Source organism: Suncus etruscus, chromosome 13 (assembly GCF_024139225.1).
Source record: "Suncus etruscus isolate mSunEtr1 chromosome 13, mSunEtr1.pri.cur, whole genome shotgun sequence".
NCBI lineage: Eukaryota > Metazoa > Chordata > Mammalia > Eulipotyphla > Soricidae > Suncus > Suncus etruscus.
Genome location: NC_064860.1, coordinates 79,574,849 through 79,600,854, shown reverse-complemented (window position 1 = coordinate 79,600,854; position 26,006 = coordinate 79,574,849). Strand labels below are relative to the sequence as shown.

Sequence of the window (26,006 nt, the reverse complement as noted above, 5' to 3'; positions counted from 1 at the left end):
TATTTCTCACTGCTTTGACTCAAAGAAGACAGAGCTATGCCAAAGAAAGTGAGACCTGCAAGGAACGGGAAAGAAGAGGGGCATGTTCCCTGTAAACAAGTGAAGGTAGAGGCAGCTTCCGAGCCTTCCACACTGAACTTTGATAGCCCCAGTGCTCTCTTTGAAAGTCTAATCTCGCCCATCACGCCAAAGACTTTTTTCAAGGATTTCTGGGAGCAAAAGCCCCTTCTCCTTCAGAGAGATGACCCTGCATTGGCCACGTATTACCAGTCTCTGTTCCGGCTGTCAGATCTGAAGAGTCTGTGCAATCGGGGCCTGCACTATGGAAGAGACATAAATGTCTGTCGGTGTATCAGCGGGAAGAAGAAGGTTTTGAATAAAGATGGCAAAGTGCACTTTCTCCAGCTGAGAAAGGATTTTGATCAGAAAAGGGCCACTATTCAGTTCCACCAACCTCAGAGATTCAAGGTAACAAGTTCTTCCCCTGCCAGCATCTTCATATTTATTAATGCACGAACATTTGGTTATGGATTAGTTTACAAAGGAAATTTGTGCATTAACAGAGATTAGCCTCCTAGCAGTTTGGTTTCCAAATGCATCCCACTTTAGGAGAATCTGTATTTTTATTTTTTATTTATTTATTTATTTTTTTGATCACACCCGGTGGGCTCAGGGGTTACTCCTGGCTCTGTGCTCAGAAATCGCTCCTGGCTTGGGGACCATATGGGACACCGTGGGATCGAACTGCAGTCTATCCTGGGTCATCCACGTGCAAGGCAAATTCCCTACTGCTTCGCCATTGTTCCTACCCCAAGGCTCCTTTTTAAATTATTCTTAAAAAAAAAAGTATTCTTCATTGGTGATAGTCATTTGAAAAAGAATTTCCTCCTCTGTTGATTTCTTCTTTTCTTTTCTTCCTTTATGTGCTCTGCCACATTTTTTTTTTTATCTCAATACCATGGCTTTTATGTGATGCTTATCTTCCCCCCCCCTCTGGAGTGCTCATTGGATACTTTATTTGACACTTCTTTTTGTACTGTTGTGGTGTTTCACCCTCTTTTTCCCCTTCGTCTCTCAAACCTAGGATGAGAGCCTCTACTAGAAGGACTCCGCCCATGTTTGCAGTATTTGATTTTTTCCCTGGTTTATTACTTTTCTCTTCTTCAAACAAAACCACATAACTTGAACTATCTAGACCTGCCTCTCAATTAGAGGGGGAAATAAGGGAAGTATCAAGACCAAACAGGGGTAAGCCCACTTAATAGTAAGCTAGGCACAGAGGGGACCACTTATTCTAGCAGCCCTGTGGGTGAGGGAAGAGGATATGGGAGGTAGGACAGGAACGGAGGTGGAGGGAGGACAATTTGATGGTGGAAATTCCCCTGATTTTATGATAATATGTACATAAAATATTATTGTCAATGATATGTAACCCACTATGATTAAAATAAAAATTATATTAAAATAAAAAAAACAAAAAAATATAGTTTCGAAGTCGGGGGTAGTCCTGGATGACATTTGAGAAATCATTTTGCCTCCTCTGTGCTCATTTGTAAAATATAATTGGTTATTATTTTTGTTGTGTTTTGTTTTATAATCCCGCAGTCAGGGTCAGTTGATAATCCTTAGTGGTTTGACAACTTTACTTGGTGAAGTGGTCCAGAACAACTGAGGGCATGTTCTGTGTTTAGATAACTTTTATCCCTGTTCTGATATTCCTTGACTGAATCAGCATCTATGGCCATCTCTGGGGTTCCATATGTGTATTCGTGCTGTGTTAGTGTCTCCTGTTAATATTTGCATTGTGTGGCCGGAGCGATAGCACAGCAGTAGAGCATTTGCACACAGCTGACCCAGAACGGACCTGAGTTTGCTTCCTGGCGTCTCATATGGTCCCCCGAGTCAAGAGCAATTTCTGAGAACAGAGCCAGGAGTAACCCCTGAGTGTCACCGGTGTGGCCCAAAAACAAAACAAAAACAAAAAGATATTTGCATTGTGTATGTTAATACTCTGATGAGGAGTGCATTTACAATTTTCTGGTCTTTCTTTCATTAATAAATATCTTATTTTCTTTTTTTATTTTACATTTTATTTTCTTGTTACTTTTTCTTTGCTGGAAAGTTAAAGTCTATTTTGTCTAATGAGTATAGCACTTTGTCCTTTGGGAATTTCTCACTGGATTGGAATACCATTTCCCACCACTTCATTTTATTTTATTATTTGTTTTGGACCACACCTGGCGATGCTCCTGGATTGATTACTTCTGGCTCTGCACTCAGGAATAATGCCTGGGGTTGCTCAAGGGACCATATGGGATGCTGGGGACTGAAGCCATGTTAGTTGAATGCAAAGGCAAGTGCCTCACCCATTGTAATATCTATCTCTCCAGCCCTCAGGTTTTGTTTTTTCAAATCCTTTCAGCTATTTGTGCCTTTAAATTGGTGAGACTAGTGTATTCACATTTAGTGTTATTATTGATATATGAGGGCTTGCTACTGCCATTTTATCTTGGTCTAAAATTCCCTGCTTCTTACATTATTTTATCTTTGCCTTTTCAATTTAGATTAAAAGCAAACCTCCCTTAACATTTCTTATAAGGGAAGGTCTTGTGGTGGAGAATTCTTTTTGGTGTTTGTTTGTTGGTGAACAAAGCCGTTTATTGCCCTCAACATGAAGGTCGATTTTTTTGCAGAATAGAATTTCATTGTTGGCAAGTTTTTTTGTTTTGTTTTGGGGTCACACCTGGAGATAATTAGATCTTTCATTGCTGGCAGTTTTTGTTTTTATTTGTGTGTGTGTGTGTGTGTGTGTGTGTGTGTGTGTGTTTTGCTGTTTGCTGGTATATGCTATTATGGGTATCACACCCTATAATGAATGCTCTGGAGTTACTTTTTTTTATCTGCACTCAAGGGTTACTCCTGGCTGTGTTCAGAGGACCCGATGGACTGCCTGGGTATCAAACCCAGATTGGCCACATGCAAAGCAAGAGCCCTACCATTGTACTGGCCACTGCTGGCAGTTTTTAATCTACAAAATATATATTTTGGGACATGAGGACAGATAAAACCAGGGTCACTGTGTGCCATCTCTCAGGCCACTATCTACCACTTTTGAAGTCCTTCTGTTTCAGTCTGTTTTTTTCCTAAAACCTTGATCAGCAGTTTAGGTGGTTGTTTTTTTTTTGTTTGTTTGTTTTTTTTGTTTGTTTGTTTTATTGTTTTTGGGTCACACCCAACAGTGCTCAGGGTTACTCCTAACTCTATGCTCAGAAATCGCTTCTGGCAGGCTTGGGGGGGGCCATATGGGATGCCGGGGATTCCAACCACTGTCCTCCTGCATGCAAGGCAAACACCCTACTTCCATGCTATCTCTCCGACCCAGTAGTTTATTTTAACTGTTTTTCTTTCTTTTCCAGCAGGTGAGTGTCTTTGCCCATTTTTCCTTTTCTGTTACTGTTGTCCATATAGGTACCACTGACTACCAGAGGCTATTGCTGTGGAGTGCTGGACAGGCTTGGCTAGTGTGGCCTGTGAGTCCTTCTGTGGGGTCTGGCTTTGAGATTCAGCTGCCAGTTGATACACTCCAGAATCTGTGGGGATCCTGGTAGTAGGACCAGTCTGTTCTAGGTGATTTCTCTTCGCTGGGGTTCCGGCTCCAATGTGTGACTTGGGGCTTCTTCCTGGCCGAGGGTGTGAGCCTTACACTGTCACTTCTCCAGGGCCTTTGTGTGGAAGTCCTGCTGAGTGCCAGCCCCTCACTGCTGGCACTATTTCTTTACTATTCCTTTTTTGTTGTTGTTATTTTGGGTCACACCCAGTGGTGTTCAGGGGTTACTCCTGGGTCTAGGCTCAGAAATTACCCCTGGCAGGCACGGGAGACCATATGGGATGCCGGAATTCGAACCACCATTCTTCCTGGATCAACTACATGCAAGGCAAACACCCTACTGCTGTGCTATCTCTCCAGCCCCTCACTGCTATTTCTGCCTGTGCTTCACTCACCTTCATCCCACAGGTGCTTAGATCCTTGGCGTCTTGTCTCCCTTCCAGGTTAGTCTGTGAGTCTTTGTGCTGCAGACTTTAGTCCCCCTCCTGCCATCCTATAGGCATTTCCCAGGTTGAAAGTTTTTGAGATCCTGTGGTTATGTTATGTTGCTTTGAATGTCAGCTTCCTGTGAGGCAATTCCCAAGGAAGCCCCTTGCCAGACTTCAGACTAAGAAAGTCTAAGTATGCTGAGAAACATCTCCATACTTAGCATTGCTGATGCTGACTCTATTTTCCTCTTGAAATTATGTATTTTAGCAAGTTTCTTCCACTACAGTGAATGGAACTACAGGATCTGAGTTCAAAACCCAAATTATGATTCTTTTAACTCTCATATCTGTGTATTTCTCTCCCTCCTCTCCCTTCCCTCCCTCCCTCCCTCTCTCCCTCCCTCCCTCTCTCCCTCCTTTCCCTCCCTCCCTCTCTCCCTCCTTCTCTCCCTCCCCCCCTTCTTTCCTCCCTCCCTCCCTCCCTTCTTCCTCCCTCCCTCCCTCCCTTCTTCCTCCCTCCCTCCCTCCCTTCTTCCTCCCTCCCTCCCTCCCTTCTTCCTCCCTCCCTCCCTCCTTCCTCCTTCCTTCCTTCCTTCCTTCCTTCCTTCCTTCCTTCCTTCCTTCCTTCCTTCCTTCTTCCTTCCTTCCTTCTTTCCTCCCTCCCTCCCTCCCTCCCTTCTTCCTCCTCCCTCCCTCCCTTCTTCCTTCCTTCCTCCTTCCTTACTTCCCTCCTTCCTTCCTTCCCTCCCTCCCTCCCTCCCTCTCCTTCCTTCCTCCCTCCCTCCCTCTCCTTCCTTCCTTCCTCCCTCCCTCTCCTTCCTTCCTCCCTCCCTCCCTTCTTCCTTCCTTCCTCCTTCCTTCCTTCCCTCCTTCCTTCCTTCCCTCCCTCCCTCCCTCCCTCTCCTTCCTTCCTTCCTCCCTCCCTCTCCTTCCTCCCTCTCCTTCCTCCCTCCCTCTCCTTCCTTCCTCCCTCCCTCTCCTTCCTTCCTCCCTCCCTCTCCTTCCTTCCTTCCTTCCTTCCTTCCTTCCTTCCTTCCTTCCTTCCTTCCTTCCTTCCTTCCTTCCTTCCTTCCTTCCTTCCTTCCTTCCTTCCTTCCTTCCTTCCTTCCTTCCTTCCTTCCTTCCCTCCCTCCACTGGTATTTAGGGACTTCTCCTTAACCCTCCCCCATCCCTCCCTTCCTTTCTTTCCTCCTTCCCTCCCTAGGCAGTGCTCAGGGGTTACTGGCTTGCACTCAGAAATTGCTCCTGCCAGGCTCTGGGGATCATATGGGAAGCAAGAGATCGAACTTAGGTTCACCCTGAGTCTGCCGCCGCAAACACCTTACGGCTGTGCTATCACTCCGCACCCCCCCCCCTTATTTTTCTTTCCCTCTCGCCCATACTAACTGTCCCTCACTGCCTGATCGATCTCTCTGGCTTTTTTTTTTTTTTTTTTCTAGAAGCCATTCCTTGCATAGTACCTCAAGTGAGCTTTTTGTGTTGGGTCCACACCTGGCAATAATCAGGAGTTACTCCTGGCAGTGATCAGGGAACCCTAAGGGATGCTGGGGATGGAACCTGCATCCTTGGCAGCATGCAAGGCACTGTTCTATTGCTCCAGCCCATGAGTGAGCCTTTTAAAATAGTAAAAGGATCAGTTCAGAACTTTTTTGTTTGTTTATGGGCCACACCTGGAAATGCTCAGCAGTTATTCCTGACTGCACTCAAGAATCACTCCTGGTGGTACTTAGGCGGCCTATTTGGGATGCCGGATAGAACCCAAGTTGGCTTTGTGCCAGGCAAACGCCCTACCTGCTGTGCTATTGTTCTGGCTCCTTGAAAATATATCTTGACTTTCAGTGCTGATTCTCCTCACCTGCTCTAGCTGCATACATCTGTAATGTAATTACTGCTGTAATGTTCTGCTCTAACATGAAGGATCCCTGAGGACAGCAGTGTTGTCTCTTTCATTGCTGATTTTCCACTCCCTGGACTGTGATAACCGAGGAAGAAAGATTTGCAGAATAATGGTAATAAAATGTGTTTTCCCTCAGGTTTCTAATATATCTCCCCTTTTATTTTGTTTGCTTTTAGGATGAGCTCTGGAGAATTCAGGAGAGGCTGGAATGCTACTTTGGCTCCTTGGTTGGCTCCAATGTGTACATAACTCCTGGGGGGTCTCAGGGCCTGCCCCCCCATTATGATGATGTCGAGGTAAGAGAGAAGAGAGAGAATTACTCAGCGCTGGGGCAGAGACTTTCTTGGACATGGTTTGTGTAGCTGCCCTGACTCACTGGCAGCTTTTGGGCCTGATCTCTGTTCTTTTCTGTGAGGTCTCTGAAGATCTCCTCAAAACACTCCTCAAAGAGGAGTCTTGCTTTCCACCTTCTTAACATTCCTGGGGAATAGGGATTTATTGGGTTCACCATAGGACATGTGCTGGCTTTTCTTTTTCTTTTACAATGCAGGATCTGATCTCTCATTGTAGGGGGAGGCCCCAAATAATCTTTCTGCCGGCTTTCATGTTGTTCTCCATAGCTGCCAAAAGTATATTTTGTTTTTCCATTTGGAAAATCTGGGGGCAGCTTTAGTGAAGATTATGATTCCACTTAAATTCTGGCACCTTGACAAGTGTTGATTTCACTCTCATGTGACTGCCAGAAAAATTAACTCTGACTTAGGCGCTTCATGGCTTTGTTTTGTTTTTGTCTTAAGGCGAGGTGTGAACATGGAGTTACTAGCAAATGGCTCTTTTCTTTCTGAGTGTCATTTGAGTGCAATACTGTTTATTTTGAACTGTATACTAAAAGCATGCTCAACTTTCTTTGAAAGAAAAATTCAGAAAAAATAACGTAATTTTTTTTGTCTGCCAAGGATTACATTTAGGATTTTAGACATTCAGTAATATCTGTCTTTTAATGGAAAAGAAAGGTTGGCTTTTCCATTAGAGATGGTGGGCTTGTAGCTGTTGGATAGAAGATTTGAAGGTTGGGGTAGGAGTGATAGGGTGTGACATACCCTGCACCCCTCAAAAATGAGAAGATTTGAAGGAACCAGATAGTAGGACCTATACCCAAAACTCAACAAGGCTTTATGAAAGTGTAAAGAAAAAAATATCTTCCCAATATAGAGTTCAATATTATCTGTTTTTAAAAGTGAAATCCAGGGCCAGAGCGATAGCACAGTGGTAGAGTGTTTGCCTTGCAAGAGACCTACCCAGGATGAACCTGGGTTCAGTTTCCAGCATCCCATATGGTTCCCTGAGCCTGCCAGGAACGATTTCTGAGCACAGAGTCTGGAGTAACCCCTGAGCACCACCGGGTATGATCCAAAAACCAAAAGCCAAAAAAAAAAAAAAAAGAGGAGGGGGGAGTCCAGTAGTAACATTTTTTTTGTTTAAGTGCATTTACCTGAACCTTGTTCTTTTTCTAACCCTTGTTAGAAGGGCTTAATATCTTAGAAGCATTGTCAGGAAGTTGTCTAACACTCTGATTCTGTGGTCTTTGGTAGGTTTTTGTGCTACAGCTGGAGGGAGAGAAGCACTGGCGCCTGTACCAGCCCACTGTGCCGCTGGCCCGGGAGTACTGCGTGGAACCTGAAGACAGGATTGGGAAACCCATGCTCGAGTTTACTCTAAAGGTATTGAGGGCCTGGAGGAGGTGGACTGGGTATGCTTCAGCTTGTGCAGCTTCTGCAGCTATAGAATCCTTTAGAGGAAGAATGACATTGATTTTCCAAGTTTCCTGTTGCCCAGTATGATCCCAGTGGCCTCCTGCTTCTCTGCAGCAAGGCAATCCCACTGTGTCTGAGGCCACAGTCAGGTGCCTGAACAGAGCATAGCCAGGGACCCTCTTTGTTAGGTTTTGTTGGTAAACATTCAGTAGGACCCATTTGGGTTCTGCTTAGGCAGCAGATCCTATCTGTTCTCTCTGTATCCCCCTGCATGTAGTCCTCGCCAGAGTAGGTATTGTGAAAACTCCGAGTCCTCTTGCAGGTACCTATGTGTGGCTGTGCATTTGGTGACTGGCATCCTGAAATCGGAAGTCTGCTCTGAGCACTTAGCCTGGTTGGAGTCATGAGCTGCAGGGTATCGAGGGGAAAACACTCTTAAAAGGTTAAGAATAGTTTTATAATTAAAATTTATATTTTTTTCCTAAAAAAAATAAAAGTTTTCCCTAGTAATACTGAGTAACAGTTTATCAGAACCAGTCCAAAGAGTCTGCCTACTTGATATACTTATATGTATTATTTTTCTTGGACTGTGAAGTTATAATTAACTTCTGATTCTTACTCAGTGCTGGATCTTCCATTTTGGTTTTTTCCTTTTTTATTAGTTTGATTTAGAACCACATCTGCCTGTGCTTAAAGCTTACTTCTGGCTCTGCACTTAGGAATTGCTCCTGTAGGGCTGGGGGGCCATATGGAATGCAAGGCAAGCATCCTACCCACTATGCTGCTGCTCTGCCCTCCCTCTTAATTTTAAAATCTATGCCTCTTTGCTAGTATCTGAGGAATACAGTCTATATTTTTATGAGGTTGTTTATTATTTAGGAGATGTACATAAATAAAACAAGGACACCCTTGTCACTGTGCTCTTCGTCAGCAAGTAACAAACCACATGGCCCACGCACCAGAACTCTGGCCTGCTGCCTTGCCTGTCTTGTAAATGAAGTTTATTAAAACATAGTCACACCTTTTTCTTGTTACTGTCTAGGCCTGTGTTCACATTCCATTGGGTAAGTTGTCTAGTCACCTCTGAGACCATGTGACCATAAATAGTATCCAGCTGGCTTTTTATAGAAAGCTTGCCAACTTCTCCTCTTGATGAAGCTCACTAATTTAGGCTCTTGGTTGGTCATCATTAGACCAAAGACTGAGCCATCCATGTCTCTGGCAGGTCTGAGCTGTTGGTATTTAAAGGCCATGGTGATCTCTTTGAGTAGAGGGTGTGGACTCAGGAAATGAAGCAAATTGCCCAGTGATCACATCTGTCCATTCATCAAGAGGTGGAGAAAGCAAGCATTGGGTAGTACAGAATTTCTCAGATTGTTTGGTTGTAAGCCTGTGTGTTTTTAATCATGGAAATATTTCAAATGAAAATCCTGTGTGAAAATGAACTATAAGAGTTGAGTTGCTCTGGGCTGGGAATGTGCAGTGTGACGACTGGGAATTGGGGCCTGGAGCTTCATTACTACCCCTCTCCCAGGTCTAGTGGTAGGCTGCTTGGTAAGTCTACAGCCTGTCAGAGTGAAGGCCAACTCTGTGATGGAAACCACTCTGGCTGGGACATTCAGACAAAAGTTCCTCTGAACAAAGGGAAGTTAGACATTGAAAGCTTCTCCAGGACTAAGGTTTATGGTGACAGGCTCACAGACGATGAAACTAGACTAACTGGATGTCGCAGGAGCCCAGCCAGCAGCCAGCCCTTGGGATCACTAAATAGCATTTTCTACAAGAACTAACACTCAGAGATGGTGAAATAACCCTATGTGCCATATTTCCAACACGAGTAGAATGGGTCTGAAACACAATAGATGTGAATAATTAAATAAAAAAACCCAAGCTAGTCAGGAGAGAATCATGGAGTTGGGTTGGCTTCTTGCCTGGAGTTCTCACTGAAGCCTCTATTACCCAAGCAGGAGGGGGAGGTCCAGTGAAATCCAGGTGGACTTTTACAAGCCTAAGGAATCTATGAGAAAAAGGCAGTCTAAGAAATCGATGAAAAGAAAAAGGAAATTGGGGGAGTGCCTTTGTTTTGGGTAAAGGCAGGGTATGACCTAACTAGAGACTACATCTGAAACAGCACAAAGACATGTTATTAACTCCTTTCCTCTTTTGTTTGGCTTCCTCTAGCCAGGTGACTTGATTTACTTTCCCAGAGGGACCATTCATCAGGCTGACACACCTCCAGGGCTGGCTCACTCCACTCACCTGACCATCAGTACTTACCAGAACAAGTAAGTGCTCTGCCACTTGCCAGCCTGTCCTATGCATTTGCCCAGTGAAAAGGCTTGGCTACTGGCCACCAGCTTTTAGAGGGACCCTATTGTGCCTATCCTGCCTTTCCACTTCTTCCAGCAGGCATTTCGGGGTCCTTTGCTGTTTTCATGATCCTTTAATGATACCATTTGTGATTGCCCTGTTTGTGCTGCTCCTGGGAATTTCCTGAGCTTGGCCAGATGACACTGGGAGTTGTCTCAGTAAAGTTTAGAAAAACCATTGCTGCAGGGCTGTCTGTGAGTGATAGCAGACTGTACGCTACTTTATCTTTTTATAATAATTTTTATTTGGAAAAATAGAGCATTAAATGAACCACTTTAGTTCTCTTTTTCTGAGTTTTACCTGGAGGTGCTTGGAGACGTGTGACCTGGGATCAAACCCAGGTTTCATTGTATATAAAACTTGTGTTCCAGCCATTTGAGCAATCTCTCGAATCCCATTTTAACCATTTTAGAAGTATACATCTTTTAGAAGTGTATAGCTCTGTGACATTTATTGCACCTACATTCTGGTGCATGCCAAGACATTTCCAAAACATTTTTAAAAATTCTGGAATTCTCTGAAGACAGAAATGCTGTAACGATTGAAACGTCTTTACTCATTATAGGATTCCACTTTTGTGTATATATGTGAGTGAGTATATATGAGGTGATCTGGGGGTCCCACTGGTGATTTTTAGTCAGTGAAGCTAGTGGTCCACTGTAAGAGCTGGAGATATAATGCTGCTTTGACAGGGATACCGGGCTGCATTAGTATTGTTCAGGCAATAGAACAACCTGTGGGCACATATGCTGAAAAACCATGATTTATTTGGTAAGTAAGTAGTTGCTGAGTGGTGTGATCTATCTTGTCATGCTTTGTTGTAGACCCTGAGCATAGAAGAATGTAGCAGCCAAGAGGGGCTTCAACCTTCCTGGAAGGCTCAGAAATGATTTGACACACAAGTTGAGGGAAACTTACACACATAAAAGGGCATAATTAGAAGGTTCAGCATAGAAGAGGGCATTGTACTTCCAAGGGACAGCTTGTGCCTCATAGCTTCACATCTATAATTTATTAAACAAGTTAGTCTACTTCCTCATCTGTTTTTTCCATGTGAAAATCACCTGTGTTGGGGACCAGAGCGTCCCTTGCACGCAAGGGACCAGGTTTGATCCCTGGCATCCCATATGGTCCCCCAAACCTGCCAGAGTGATTTCTGAGCATAGAGCTAGGAATAACCCCTGGGCGTTGCTGGGTGTGGTCCAAAACCAAACAAAGCCACCTGTGTTTTGTTTAGTTTTGGTTTTTAGGTCACACTTAGTGGTGCTCCGGGCTTACTCCTGGATCTCTGTCTGCTTAGAGGTCATTCTTGGTGGTGCTTGGAAACAATATGGTCTACCCTAGGATTCCAACTAGACTCATCCATATACAAGACAAGCACCTTACCACTGTATTGGCTCAGTATTGGCTCATCTTAAGCCATCATCAATTACTTCTCTGCCCTTCTTTATCCCACTGAACCTTCCAAATGTCTGTCAGCTATTTTGTGATCCAATGAGTGAAAGTCTGGTAGGTGACTGGGGCAAGTCTGCTCAGGGTAGAAGTTGCTAGGCTGTGGATAAGCATCATGATACATGTATAGGCCAACTCATCTGTTCTTTGTTATGATGCTGGAGCTAAAAGGGGGCAGATGGAGCTCCCCACAGCCTGCAGTGGGCCTGCTGCTCCTGAGAGTTCTATGGCTTGGGAAAGATTCAGCAGCACTTTTGTCTCTTTCAAGGATAACTTGTTTAGACATTTGGGACCTCTTCTGTGATATAGCAGCAATTTTTTTTTTTTTTTTTTTTGGCTTTTGGCTTTTGGGCCACACCCAGTGACTCTCAGGGATTACGGCTGGTTATGTGCTTAGAAATCACTCCTGACAGGCACAGGGACCATATGGGACACAGGGTGATTGAACCGTGGTCTGTCCTGGGTCAGCCACATGCAAGGCAAACGCCCTACCACTGTGCCACAACTCCGGCCCCAAAGCAGCAATCGTTTTGACTGTTTTAACAAAGTGAAAACCCCCTTCTGTGTTAAAAAATCTCCAGGATCCATTCTGATACCAAACAAAGCACTGAGCCCTAGCAAAATTTCTACTGGGCTGTGGTTGCCTGATTACTCCCTATGACACAACTAACGCAGGACAGTTTGTGTCCTCCAGGCTCATGTTTAATCAAGGTGTAAGGTGGGGTACATCACTGAGCTGAAACTTGATGAGGCTGCCAGGTAGATTATATCTCGGGGAAAGTGTTCCATAGTTTTTGTTCTGTTCTCCACTTTACTAAGCAGGAAGCATGAGATCATTGTTTTGCTTACTGAGTAAGAAGCAAAAGTCATACTGTGAATTTCTGTTTGCACATAACTGGCAATCGATCCATGGGTGAGTCAGTAAAATTTTCAAATATTTAGAGAACATCCCCATGGATTATTTTTTACACTGCCACCACTTAGACAATTCTGAGTGCCCCAGAATAACAGAGAAGCTTATCTGAACATTTGGGGTGGGGTACTGATTTTACCCCATCCAAGTAAACTACTACTTAAATTTAATAGGTTGCAAATAGCTTGTTTTGAAATTGATGTTGGATATTTCACTGAGAATCGGTACCACCACTACATCCTTTTACTAGTGACAAAAGAAATTTGTGTGGGTTGAGTATTTTTGTTATTGGGTTGGGTTCTTGGTTTGGTTTTAGGGTCACACCTAGTAGCATTCAGGGCTTTTTATTCCTGGCTCTGCACTCAGATTTATACCTGGTGGTGCTTGGGCCAACTTATGGGATGCCAGGAATCGAATCCAGGTCAGCCATGTGCAAGGTAAATGCCCTACTTCCTATCCTCTTTTCAGCACCCCCACAAATGTGTATTTAACTGTATAATACAGTTATCATATACAGTTATCATAGATGATAGTCTACTTGTTACCTTAAATATATTGTTATTGTATTTCTTGCACATAAATTGATTTTAGGTTCAATGATTGTTAAAATTTCCATTGTGTTCTTGTAGATACTTGTTAGTTGAACTAAAAACACATAAAAATCATTTGCTTGAGGGTACAGAGACATAGCACAATGGTAAGGCGTTTGGCTACCACATAGCCAACCTAGGACTGACGGTGGTTCAAGAGTGCAGAGCCAGGAGTAACCCTGAGTGTCTCCGGATTTTACCCAAAAACCCAAAACAAACAAAAATCATTTGCTTGAACACCACATTTTTTTTTACAGTACTCAAAGTTTGGTATCTTTATAATTGAGAAACCATGAATAAAGTCTAGCTTTCTGCCATGAGTATCAAGGGATAAGAAGAAACAGAAACAATGGGTTGGAGGAAGACTATGTTTTTATGCCAAATAATATTAAATTAACTGAAGCTCAAACGTTCAGGCAGGAGAGTTAGAATGCAGCTGATAGCTTTTGTCTTTATTATAATCAGTGTTTTGTGTACCCTTTCTATGTATTCATGGTTTGCTTTCTTGGTTTATGTTTTAGTTCATGGGGAGATTTTCTTCTGGACACCATTTCAGGGATTGTGTTTGAAACTGCAAAAGACAACGTGGAGTTGCGTGCAGGTATACCTCGGCAGATGCTTCTGGTAAGGAATAAAGCAGATAGTGCAGTGGAATGGCTGCAGCTCAGACTTCCTGAGGCCCAGGACCTCTCTTCCACACAACATGTCTCTTCCCTGTGTTCCCCAAAGATTGGCAGATTGCAGAACAGAGCTCCACGCAAGAGCCACAAAACCCTTCTCTTTACTCCACAGTGGCAGAAGCCAGCACTCAGGATATGTTGGCTTAATAAACATGTAGCAGGGGTCTTAAACTCAATTTACCTGGGGGCTGCAGGAGGCAAAGTTGGGGTGATCCTTGCATGCAAAGTCAGTAGTAAGCTTTGAACATTGGGGAGTGTGATCCAAACAACTAAAACAAAACAAAACAAAAAACAGATACCTCTAGGGCAGGGCTACAAAATGTTGTACAGAGGGCTGCAAACAGTCCGCAGGCCACGAGTTTGAGACCCCTGACTGTGGGAAGGGCAATTGCCTTGAGGAGTGATTCCTGAGTGCAGAGCCAACCAGGAGTAACCCATGACCCAAAAACCAAACAAACACAGTATGTTTGACTATGTAAATAGGATGTGGCACACCACAATTACTAATTAAGGATGGTCTAGGGGAGACCCTGGCATTGGTGTTCCAACTGTCTGTCCATTCTCCTTTCCTGTCTTACCATGGAAACAGTAGGACTATTTTGGGATCTGGGGAATGATGAGTGACTTAATGCTGAGTAGAGCAAAAGTTGTTTTCACTTGTTTTTGTTGTTGTTTTTTATTTTGGGGGCTACACTGGGGTTTCCCATGGTTTATTCCTGTCTCTGTATTCAGGAATTACTCCTAAAGGGCTTGGTTGGACCATATGAGATGCCGGGGGTTGAACCTGGGTTGGCCACATATAAAGCAAATGCCTTCCCTCAGTGTTTTCTCTCCAGCTTCTGTTTTCTCTGTTAACAACACAATCACCTAGACATAGGTGACTAGGCAGAGCCTAGACCACATCATATTTCCAGGGATCCCACTTCATAGGATGCTCAACCCAGCAATGCAGGCCTGCCTGGCAGTGTGGAGTTCAGGGGACTTCAAGGCTACTACTGCTCAGTGATAGCCTCCTCCTCTGGCATATATCTAAAGCCCTTGGGAGATTTTTTTTGGGGGGGTCAAGAGTTTGGGCAACTGGGCAATGGTTGTTTCTGCCTCATTCATGACAGTGCTCAGAGGAACATTTGTTTCTGGGGATCTAACTTGTGTTGGCCATATGCAAGGCAAGTTCCTTACCCCCGTGCTATCTCTGACATGGGGCATTGTTTTTATAGAATCTCTCATTCTCTTGGCCTGGAGAACAACTGATCAGAGTTTGTCCTGGGTCATGCTGATTTCTATTACTTTGCTATTTAGTTCATTATCTGGAAACTGGGGTCTGAGTTAAAGGTTTGGCTGTAGATCGGAGTAGGATTGACATCTGTGCTTCTAGCAGGCAGAAAGTACAACTGCTGAAACTAAAAGACTCAGTGACTTTCTGAGGACTCTTGCTGATAGGCTGGAGGGCACCAAAGAACTGTTTTCAGCAGACATGAAGAAGGATTTCGTTATAAACCGACTCCCCCCGTACTATGTGGGAGATGAAGCTGAACTTTCAACTCCAGGTGAGCTGTGCTGTCTTCTATGTGATTAGGGCTATTTGATATGGTCAATTTGAGGTTTACCTGAGTAGGTTTCTCATTAAGCAGATGGAAATTACAAAATAGTTTAGAATCAGTGGGGGCCTAGATCTATCCTGCGTCTTTTACAATTGGATTAAAACATGCTTCACATAACCATTAGTATCCTGCGTGTATGAATTCTTTGTAAAGGACTTTATGCTAGCAAACTGGAAAATAAGAGCCCTGTGGTTGGAGGCGGGGTTGGAAGGCAGGTATTTATGAGTAGTAGGTTCATTTTTAGGAATTTTTAAGAACTTGAATATAAAATGTCTTGTTGGAATTAACTCAGGAGTAGGTAAAATGTCTGTTAGAATTTGTAGAAAACAAGGCTTTCACCAACCTTCCCCAAGCCCCAGGTGACTAATTTGTAACAGATTTAGGCTGGGTCACAGGTGACATATTTCTGGATGGATTGCTCCATTAGGTCATAGAATTCTCCCAGGACTGTGCTTCTGTGGTCAAACTGGCTTTATTAACTTGTTGCAGTGTGAAAAGACCCCACACAACATAGGAGACATTGAACATAATAGTAGAATGAGTTTTGAGTTAGGTGATTTTCATGAAGTAAGAATTTGCTGTGACTTGCTGTGGGGAAACAGGAGGGATTTTGTAACTGGGTCTCCTGGAGGATTGAAAATGAGGCTTAAGTTATAATTAATCAGTTAAGTTGGATTAATTGGGAAAAGAGGGTGTTTGATCTTTTTTGGGGGGGTGCTGCAGACGTCTTGCAAAACCTTAGTGGGGTCAGAAAATCCTCACTGGAAGAGAGCGGGTACACGAAGCGGACGAATATGAAATATGAAATAATGATACCACACACAGTATGTGTGGGGTCAACACATTTCTGGCAGGAGTGTGACAAATTTAATCTTCAGGCAACGGAGTATATAAAGGGAAAAAGAGGCAGCCATAACATGAAAGGAATGCAATGTACATTGTTTGATTTTAGAACAAATACACATACCTTTAGGTGGTTTGTAACAGAATAGAATAGGTTTCAGTTAGGAGTTAGACTCAGGCAGTGGTCCTCAAACTATGGCCCACGGGCCACATATTGTATTTGTATCTGTTTTGTTTCTTCATTGTAAAATAAGATATATGCAGTGTGCATAAGAATTTGTTCATAAGTTTTGTTTTTACTATAGTCAGACCCTCCAATGGTCTGAGGGACAGTGAACTGGCCCCCTGTTTAAAAAGTTTGAGGACCCCTGATTAGAGGATAAAAGGAAGGCTACTTTCTTACATATCAAAGAAATTCCTGGCCCTAGCTGTCATTTAAGGGATAGCAGGAATCCTGGTTTACTCTTGATAACAAATATTCTTAACCTGAGGGAAATAGTATGCTAGCTAGGGGCTAAGACCCACTTCCTATGATCTGGTAATAGAGATCACACTAAAGAAAGGGTTACATAATTATACCTAGTAAAATAGCCTAATTTTACACTGACCAAACCTGTTTGTAAGCTGGTATTCAAAGTGACAGGGAAAGTCCCTGAGGCAGAAATCATTCTGCTGTTGTGCTCAAAGGCAGAGAGAGAAGACCATTGTCTTGAAGATGCTATGTTTTGACTTGGCCTTTGGAAGTTGATAGGCTGACAGAAAGAGAGGTAGCTGGCTAGACTTTGAGTTGCAAATATACTAAGCCAGCAGGGAACTTCTAGCAGTTTTCTTTGGTACTGAAATTTCTTTATGACTGCAGGATAACTAAGGCCGAATTCCTGTAGTATAGCAGAAACAAATTAAAGGGAAATGTTAAGTCACTACCATGTAAGAAGTATGACAGAAATATTGCCAGTGATCCACGCAGGGGTTTGACTTCTCCAATGGGCCTTCTGGCAGAGATATTTTTTGGGAGGAAAATTAGGCCCTGCACCAGGAAAGCCAAAGCCACATCTGGAGTGTGCCTCCCTTGATAATGGAGACATGCATGCTGCATGCCTGGGAGGGGTGGAGGGTGTGCTTTTTTGTTAGTGACATCAGTGTTGAGTGAAAGTTTTTATGGGCCTTTTTTGGTCAGCTTTTATAAAAAGCTTTGTTTTGGGGCCACACCTAGTGGTGCTCAGGGCTTACTCTTGTGCTCAGCACCTTGGTGGTGCTCAGGGGACCCTATACATGGTTGGGGATTTAACCTGGGAAGGCCATGTGCAAGGCAAGTTGTCCTATCCACTGATTACACTAATTCTCTTGACCTAGAGTAATCACTATGAGAGCCATTGAAGCAGATAATCTGTTAGGCTTGTTCTAATACGGATCCTATTTACACTTTAACTATAATCTTTGGAGGAAGTTTTGATTACATTTATTTTAAAATAGCAAATTTTTACCAGCATAAATTTTATTCTTTAGTGGATGAGTCTTAAGTATCAACTTATGACCCAAGACAATTTAACAACTATATCCTTAACTTAACAGTTATTGTTGACATGAAACTATGATCACTTAAAATATATCACTTAAGATACTGATGAGTGCAGTTAGAGAAATAACTATACTGAAAACTATCATAACAATGTGAATGAATGAGGGAAGTAGAAAGCCTCTCTCGAGTATAGGTGTGGGTGGGGTAGGGAGGAGGGAGATCTGGGAAATTGGTGGTGGGAATCTTGCACTGGTGAAGGGGTGTAGCATGAAATAATTAACGATGGGGCTGGATGGCGGTGGATGGAGGCCTTTGTGCTTAGGCCTCAGCCACGTGGCTTCATCCCCCATGCAGCCGGCAGGTCCCAGGCCCAAGTAATCGGCGTAATCAAAACTCACAGGCAGGCCTCAGGAAGCATCATCTTTATTCATGCCCTATTCACCACATGTGTGTGGCCTATCTCATAACCTTTTAAGCACTAGTTATTGTTGGCCCTGCATCTAAACCCCTTTCAGCCATCTTCCCTTTGGGCTCCATGCTGGTCCAAGACCAGAACACAGAGGCCCCAAAGCCAGCGAGCTCAGCAGGGCCGAAAGGCAAAAGCCTCTAATCCCCTGGCTTCCGGGTTTATCTACCTATTCCAAGACCCCTCCCAGGAATGGGCCGGGTCTTGGAAGTAAGACCTATTATCCGGTCTTGGAAGTAACACCTATTATCCGGTTTCCAAGACCCCTCCCAGAAATGGGTGGGTCTCAGATAGGTATCCTACATTTCCACCTTTTTTGAAATATAAAAAGAGCCTTTTGTAATTTTGACTCCACCTTTAGCCAAAGGTGGGTTAATATTTTTATGCAGCAACGTAATAAAGTGAAAATTAATATACCAGCCCTTTTCAAAAACATAACATTTTTGCAAAATATACTATACACTTGTAACCTAAATTTCTATTAATGCTTTTTTACCAAGCACAATTCCGGAACTTTCATGTTCCTATACTTTTAAACTATATTGGGGGAACTTTTTGTTCCTATACCTTTCCTATACACAAGTACTACAGCATAAATGCTTAACATACATTTTAAAAACAGGCCAAGTACATTAAAATACACAGTAAAACATTTTGCAATTGAAAATATTAACTATGAAAGACAACAAAACACATTTAAATTATAAAGAAAATGACTAAGACAAAGATGCAGGTGGTTAGAAATCAGATGTTTAAATGGGCTAAACTGTATTACCTCCCTTTATTTTTTATTTTTTAACCACTAACTAACTAAAACTTATTCCATCACCAACTATTAGTAAAATATAAGACTACCCGCTTAGTTCCTATACTTAAAATCATAAGTTTAGATGCTGGTTTGTCCCACGCTGATGCACGTTGGTGCATAAAAATATTAAGAAAAGGAGGAAATGTGGGTGTACCTATTTTAAACCCTGAGACCCACCCATTTCTGGGAGGGGTCTTGGGAACCGGATAGTAGGTGTAACCTTACCTGCAAAGCCCTCCCATTCCTGGGAGGGGTCTGGGAAATGTTAGATAAGGCTTGGACCAAGGAAATTCGGCCTTTTTGGCTTTTTGCCCTTTTGGCTCTTTGCCCTTTCTGCGCTGCTGTGCGCTCTGGCTTCTGGGTTTGTGTTCTGGTCTTTGACCAGCATGGAGCCCAAAGGGAAGATGGCTAACAGGAAATAAGATGCAGGGCTAGCAAAGTATTGCAATGCTTGAAAGGTTATGAATAGGCCACACACACGTGGTGGCTAGGGCTTGAATAAAGTTGTTGCTTCCTGACGCCTGACTGTGAGTGAGTGATTTCACCTGGGCCTGGGACTCGCCGACTGCATGGAGGTTGCTGAGCCACGTGGCCTGGAATGGCACAGAGAGAAATCCACCGCCATCCAGCCCCATCGTTAATTATTTAATGCTACAAAGGGGGGTATTCTTTATGTGACTGTAATCATACAACTACAATCATATTTGTAATCATGGTGTTTAAATAAAGATAATTAAAAAAAAAGATACTTAAGATCACTTAAGATACCAGAATTAAGAGCTAATCCATGTGTAGTGGCTATTTTCAGTAAATCAAATCCAATATGGAAATAGTGGTTGTCCCTTTTTTTCCTGCAAGCTGTGGAAGATGGTTTTTGTATTATACTCTAAGCTTGACCTACAGGGAAGTTGCCATGGTTGTGCTACTAGTAATGGGGTTGCTGACAGATGAACTCATTAGCTGTCTGGTGTCCCCCTGGAGAATGAGCAGCAGTAGTGTTCTGTGTATATAGCATAGTGGCTGTGTGGCATGATTGGTGCAATGCCCCGATGGTGCTATTTATTCATCCGATACAGTGTGTCTTCATGTTAATAACGAGCTTTGTAAAGATGTTTTCTATGTTTTAAAATAACCCTGAATGTCTACGTAAGCAAAAGTAAATACCTGAAGAGAACATTCATTCTGCACATTTAGGAACATGCATATATTTTAAGCCTGCTCATTCCCTTGTCTAAAGTTTGCCTTCCTTTGTGGTCTTCTAGGTGGACAGTTGCCAAGGTTAGACAGTACAGTGAGACTGCGGTTTAAAGACCATGTTATCCTCACCGTGGGGCCAGATCAGGAGCGATCGGTGAGTATCCAACTGGGAAACTTTCATCTCTGCTCAGGTGTTTCCATCACAGACCTTGGATTATCATGTCAATAAATGGCCCCTCCCCTTTCTTCTTTGGGAATCCATCTAGTCTCACAGCTTTATGTTAGGGCTTTAGATCAGGTACTGCCCAGATCTCACAGCTCCAGTTTTTCTTGCCTTTGAACAATCCCCCCATCTAGTGAATCAATTCTTCACTTCTCATCCTATTCAGGCTCTCCTGCTCTTTGCAGATGACTGTAGACCCTTTATATGCATTTCCCATCTCAGTTCCTACCCCACCCTCCCTATTTAGCGTATAGATTTTTCTTTTCATGTGGCTATAGTGCTGCTGCTTTGAAAATGTAGATGAAGGGGCCAGAATGATAGCAAAGTGGAAGGGCATTTGCCTTGGATGCGGCCAACCCGAGACAGACCTGGTTTCGATCCCTGGCACCCCATAGCTCCCCCAAACATATCAGGAGCTATTTCTGAGAGCGGAGCCAGGGATAACCACTGAGCACTGCTGAGTGTGGCCCCCCAAAACAAACAAACAAACAAACAAACAAAAATAAAAAAGAAATGTAGATGAAGAACTCTGTTATATAATCTTGCCACTGAGCCCAGCAGTTCCTCAAACTAGCTAAATGATCCTAGAATTAATAAGAAAACATTTTGAAATGATAAATTTCTGGGCTTCATCAGGGTTGGATTGCAACTTTTTCTTTCTTTCTTTCTTTCTTTCTTTCTTTCTTTCTTTCTTTCTTTCTTTCTTTCTTTCTTTCTTTCTTTCTTTCTTTCTTTCTTTCTTTCTTTCTTTCTTTCTTTCTTTCTTTCTTTCTTTCTTTCTTTCTTTCTTTCTTTCTTTCTTTCTTTCTCTCTCTTTCTTTCTTTTCTTTCTCTCTCTCTCTCTTCCTTCCTTCCTTCCTTCCTTCCTTCCTTCCTTCCTTCCTTCCTTCCTTCCTTCCTTCCTTTCTTCCTTCCTCTCTCTCTCTCTCTCCCCCTCCCTCCCTCTCTCCCTCCCTCCTCCTTCTTTTTCCTTTCCTTTCCTTTCCTTTCCTTTCCTTTCCTTTCCTTTCCTTTCCTTTCCTTTCCTTTCCTTTCCTTTCCTTTCCTTTCCTTTCCTTTTCCTTTTCCTTTCCTTTTCCTTTTTCCTTTTTCCTTTTTCCTTTCCTTTCCTTTCCTTTCCTTTCCTTTCCTTTCCTTTCCTTTCCTTTCCTTTCCTTTCCTTTCCTTTCCTTTCCTTTCCTTTCCTTTCCTTTCCTTTCCTTTCCTTTCCTTTCCTTCCTTTTCCTTCCTCCCCTTCCCTTCCCTCCCTTTTCTTTTTTGGGGGGGCCACACCCAGTGGTGCTCAGGGGTTACTCCTGGCTGTCTGCTCAGAAATAGCTCCTGGCAGGCATGGAGGACCATATGGGACACCGGGATTCAAACCAACCACCTTTGGTCCTAGATCGGCTGCTTGCAAGGCAAACGCCGCTGTGCTATCTCTCCGGGCCCGCAACTTCTTTATTTTTGTATTAAAACTTCCTTGGGCCGGCGCAGTGGTGCTAGGCAAGGTGTCTGCCTTGCCAGCACTAGCCTAGGATGAACCGAGGTTCGATTACCCGGCATCCCATATGGTACCCCAAGCCAGGAGTGACTTCTGAGCTCATAGCCAGGAGTAACCCCTGAGTGTTACCAGGTGTGGCCCAAAAACAAAAAAACAAAACAAAACAAAAACTTCCATGGGCTGGGATGTAGTATAGCAGTTGGGCCACACGCCTATCATGCACCTCAGCTGGGTTCAATTCTTGAGGTATTGCTCAGGTAATTCTCCATACCACAGGCCTCCTGCCACATTGCATTTCTGGGCCCTTGCATTAAACTGCTGGTGGGTGCTGCTTGAGAGTCCCTCTTTTATAAGCTCCCCTGTTGTTCCTAGTCAGTATACTTGGCTGTACTTTATAAATATTTAGCACCTCATTAAAAAGGTTCTAGAGGGAGGAAATTAGAGTGATAGCACATTGGTAGGGCATTTGCCTTGCACGCGGCTAACCCAGGATGGACCTGGGTTCTATCCCCAGTGTCCCATATGGTCCCCCAAACTAGGAGCGATTTCTGAGCGCATAGCCAGGAGTATTGCCTGAGTGTCATCAGTGTGGCCCAAAAACCGAAAGAAAGAAAAAAAGCAAAAACAAAAGCAAACAAACAAACAAACAAAAAAACAGATTCTGGAGGGGCCTGAGCAATAGCACAGTAGGTAGGGCATGTGCCTTGCATGAGGCTGACCTGGGTACAACTTTCACCATCCCATATGGTCCCCTGGGCCCACCAGGAGTGATTCCTGAGCACAGAACTAGGAAGTAACCCCTGACACTGACAGGTGTGGCCCCAAAACAAAACAATGAAAAAAAAAGAGAGCCTGGATACTCTTTCTCTCTGGCCAAGATTACAGAATCTTATCTAGGATATGAGAAGGTATGACATAATATTCTGGGAGATCCAGAAAACTGAACTGTGTAGGATGGAGAGGGATTAGAAATTTGCAGTGGAGGGGTGGGGGTTCTACACCTGACAGTGCTTAGGGCTTAGGGCTTGCTCCTGGGTGTATAGTCAGGAATTATTCTTGGGATTAAACCTGGATTGAACTCGGGCAAAGCAAGCATGCCTTATCACTGTACTATTGCTCCTGTCTTAGAAACTTTTTTTTAATTTTAATTTTAATTTATTTATTTATTTTGGTTTTTGGTTTTTGGGCTACACCTGGCAGCACTCAGGAGTTACTCCTGGCTCTGTACTCAGAAATTGCTCCTGTCCAGCACAGGGGACCATATGGGATGCCTGGATACGAATCACTGTCAGTCCTGGGTTGACCGCTTGCAAGGCAAACACCCTACTGCTGTGCTGTCTCTCCAGCCCCCTCCTAGAAAATTTTTTATAGATCGCTTAGCTGGCATTTTCCCAGAATTAGTATTTACTCCATGGTATAATCTGTCAGAAGTTTTCCCCTTTTCACTCGTTGAGGATTGCAAACCCTATTGCAATTCCAGGATCCCATTCAGAACCAAGAATCCCATTCAGAGCTAAATTCATGGTCCCAACCTTGCAGGGTTACATTTATCTATTTAACCATGTCCCTGGACCCTAATGCAGTGCTGGGTTCTAAACCATAACCTTTCACTTAACCATGTTTCCTCTTTTTATTTTTTTGACTGAGAAAACTTGAGTGCTAACAGTTGCTTTTTCATTAAGTCATGTGTTTGAAAAATGCTATTTTATACAAGGCACTGACAGAAATTTACAAGAGGGGCCGGGCGGTGGCGCTGGAGGTAAGGTGCCTGCCTTGCCTGCGCTAGCCTAGGACGGACCGCGGTTCGATCCCCCGGTGTCCCATATGGTCCCCCAAGCCAGGAGCAACTTCTGAGCGCATAGCCAGGAGTAACCCCTGAGCGTCACCGGGTGTGGCCCAAAAAACCAAAAAAAAAAAAAAAAAAAGAAATTTACAAGAAAAAAAATCTAATCCCATCAAAATACGGGGAGAAGAAATGGACAGACACTTTGACAAAGAAGAAATACAAATGGCCAAAAGACACATGAACAAATGCTCCACATCACTAAACAACAGGGAGATGCAAATCAAAACAACTATGAGGTACCACCTCACACCCCAGAGACTGGCACACATCACAAAGAATGAGAACAAGCAGTATTGGCGGGGATGTAGAGAGAAAGGAACTCTTATCAACTGCTGGTGGGAATGCTGTCTAGTTCAACCTTTATGGAAAGCAATATGGAGATTCCTTCAAAAACTGGAAATCAAGCTCCCATATGACCCAGCTATACCACTCCTAGGAATATACCCTAGGAACATAAAAATACAATACAAAAATCCCATCCTTACACCTATATTCATTTCAGCACTATTTACCATAGCAAGACTCTGGAAACAGCCAAGATACCCTTCAACAGATGGATGGCTAAAGAAATTGTGGTACATATACACAATGGAATATTATGCAGCTGTCAGGAGAGATGAAGTCATGAAATTTTCCTATACATGGATGTACATAAGTCAGAGAGAGAGAAAGATGCAGAATGGTCTCACTCATCTATGGGTTTTAAGAAAAATGAAAGACATTCTTGCAATAATAACTTTCAGACACAAAAGAGGAAAGAGCTGGAAGTTACAGCTCACCTCATGAAGCTCATCACAAACAGGGATGAGTTTAGTTAGAGAAATAATTACGTTTTGAACTATCCTAATAATGAGAATGTATGAGGGAAATAGAAAGCCAGCCTACAGTACAGGCAGGGGTTGGATGGGGAGAAGGGAGATTTGGGACATTGGTGATGGGAATGTTGCACTGATGATGGGTGGTGTTCTTTACATGACTGAAACTCAAACACAATCATGTAATAAAGTTGTTTAAATAAAAAAAAAATCTCTAAATCCATAAGAGGTGAATTAAAAAATATGGAAGCTTGTGGAAAAAAAATTAATTAGAGTAGGGACTGGAGATAACATGGAGGTAGAGCATTTGCCTTGCATACAGAAGGACAGTGGTTCGAATCCTGGCACCCATATGATCCCCCAAGCCTGCCAGGAGCGATTTCTGAGCTTAGAGCCAGAGTAACCCCTGAGCGCTCCCGAGTGTGACCCACCCCCCAAAAAAAAAAGAAAAGAAAAATGCTGTTTTATCATTTTAAAAAATGCCTATCATGTGCTGCATAAAAAAAGTAGTCCATAGAGATCTTTATGCCAATAGGATTATTTTTTTTAAAGTTTTATTTATTGATTGATTGGTTTTGGGCCACACCCAGCGGTGTGCAGGGTTCACTCCTGGCTCTGCACTCAGAAATTGTCCCTGGCAGGCTGGCATATGGGATGCTGGAAATCTAACTGGGTTCTCCCCGGTAGGCCACATACACTACTACTGTGCTATCTCTCCAGCTCCGCTATAGGATATTTAATAATAATTAATAGAGTTCACTCAATCAACGAGCATTTAAAAGTTTTCATGTGTAAAACCTCACCTACTGTTAGGACCACAGTATTTGGTTGTTTATTTAACTCTTTGTTTTAAAGGATGAATCGCGAGAAAAGATGCTTTACATCTATCATTCCTTAAAGAACAGGAGAGAGACACACATGATGGGAAATGAAGAAACGGAGGTTTGTTCCATCCTAAAATCCCAGAATCAGTTACATCTGCTTTAGCAATAATGTTCTTTTTATGATTGCCATGTGAACTTAACATTTCACATCATCAACTAAGCCCATTGAGCAAGTGATATTTAATATGAAGTATTTCATATAACTAATTAGTGCCTTTCATGAAATTGAGTTTCTATGGGTACTAACCTAATCATAGTGTATGTAAATTGTTTACCTTAGATTTGTCAAAGTATACAATAATTGTAGAAGCTTACATGAAAATAACACAGGACAACTGCAAGCTTGTTTAATTTTACTGAACAGTCTGTCCTTTTTTTCAGGCTCACGGGCTTCGTTTTCCTTTGTCACATGTGGAAGCACTAAAGCAGCTCTGGAACTGTTCAGATATTTCTGTCAAAGACTTAAGTCTTTCCACAGATCAGGAAAAGGAAAACTTGGTATTATCTCTTTGGACAGAATGCTTAATCCAAGTAGTCTAGTCTTGATTTTGCAGAATCAAGACTCTACTCCTTCACATATGTGTAGCTGAAAATAAAGGTTTATGTGCCACAAAAAAAAAAAAAAAATCAAA

General features: G+C 43.0%; 1 protein-coding gene across 2 annotated transcripts; it reads left to right on the top strand.

Moving 5' to 3' along the window:
- RIOX2 (ribosomal oxygenase 2) lies at positions 1 to 26,006 on the top strand. 2 transcript variants are annotated; one of them, XM_049785650.1, is made up of 9 exons: positions 1 to 468; positions 6,110 to 6,229; positions 7,526 to 7,654; positions 9,869 to 9,972; positions 13,534 to 13,636; positions 15,071 to 15,239; positions 20,192 to 20,280; positions 25,346 to 25,432; positions 25,756 to 26,006. In XM_049785650.1, exons 1-9 carry the CDS (start codon positions 37 to 39, stop codon positions 25,912 to 25,914), a joined length of 1,392 nt encoding a protein of 463 aa, XP_049641607.1. In that variant the 5' UTR covers positions 1 to 36; the 3' UTR covers positions 25,915 to 26,006. The 2 variants fall into 2 exon arrangements, with proteins under 2 accessions (XP_049641607.1, XP_049641606.1); XM_049785649.1 differs by having other exon boundaries at positions 15,068 to 15,239.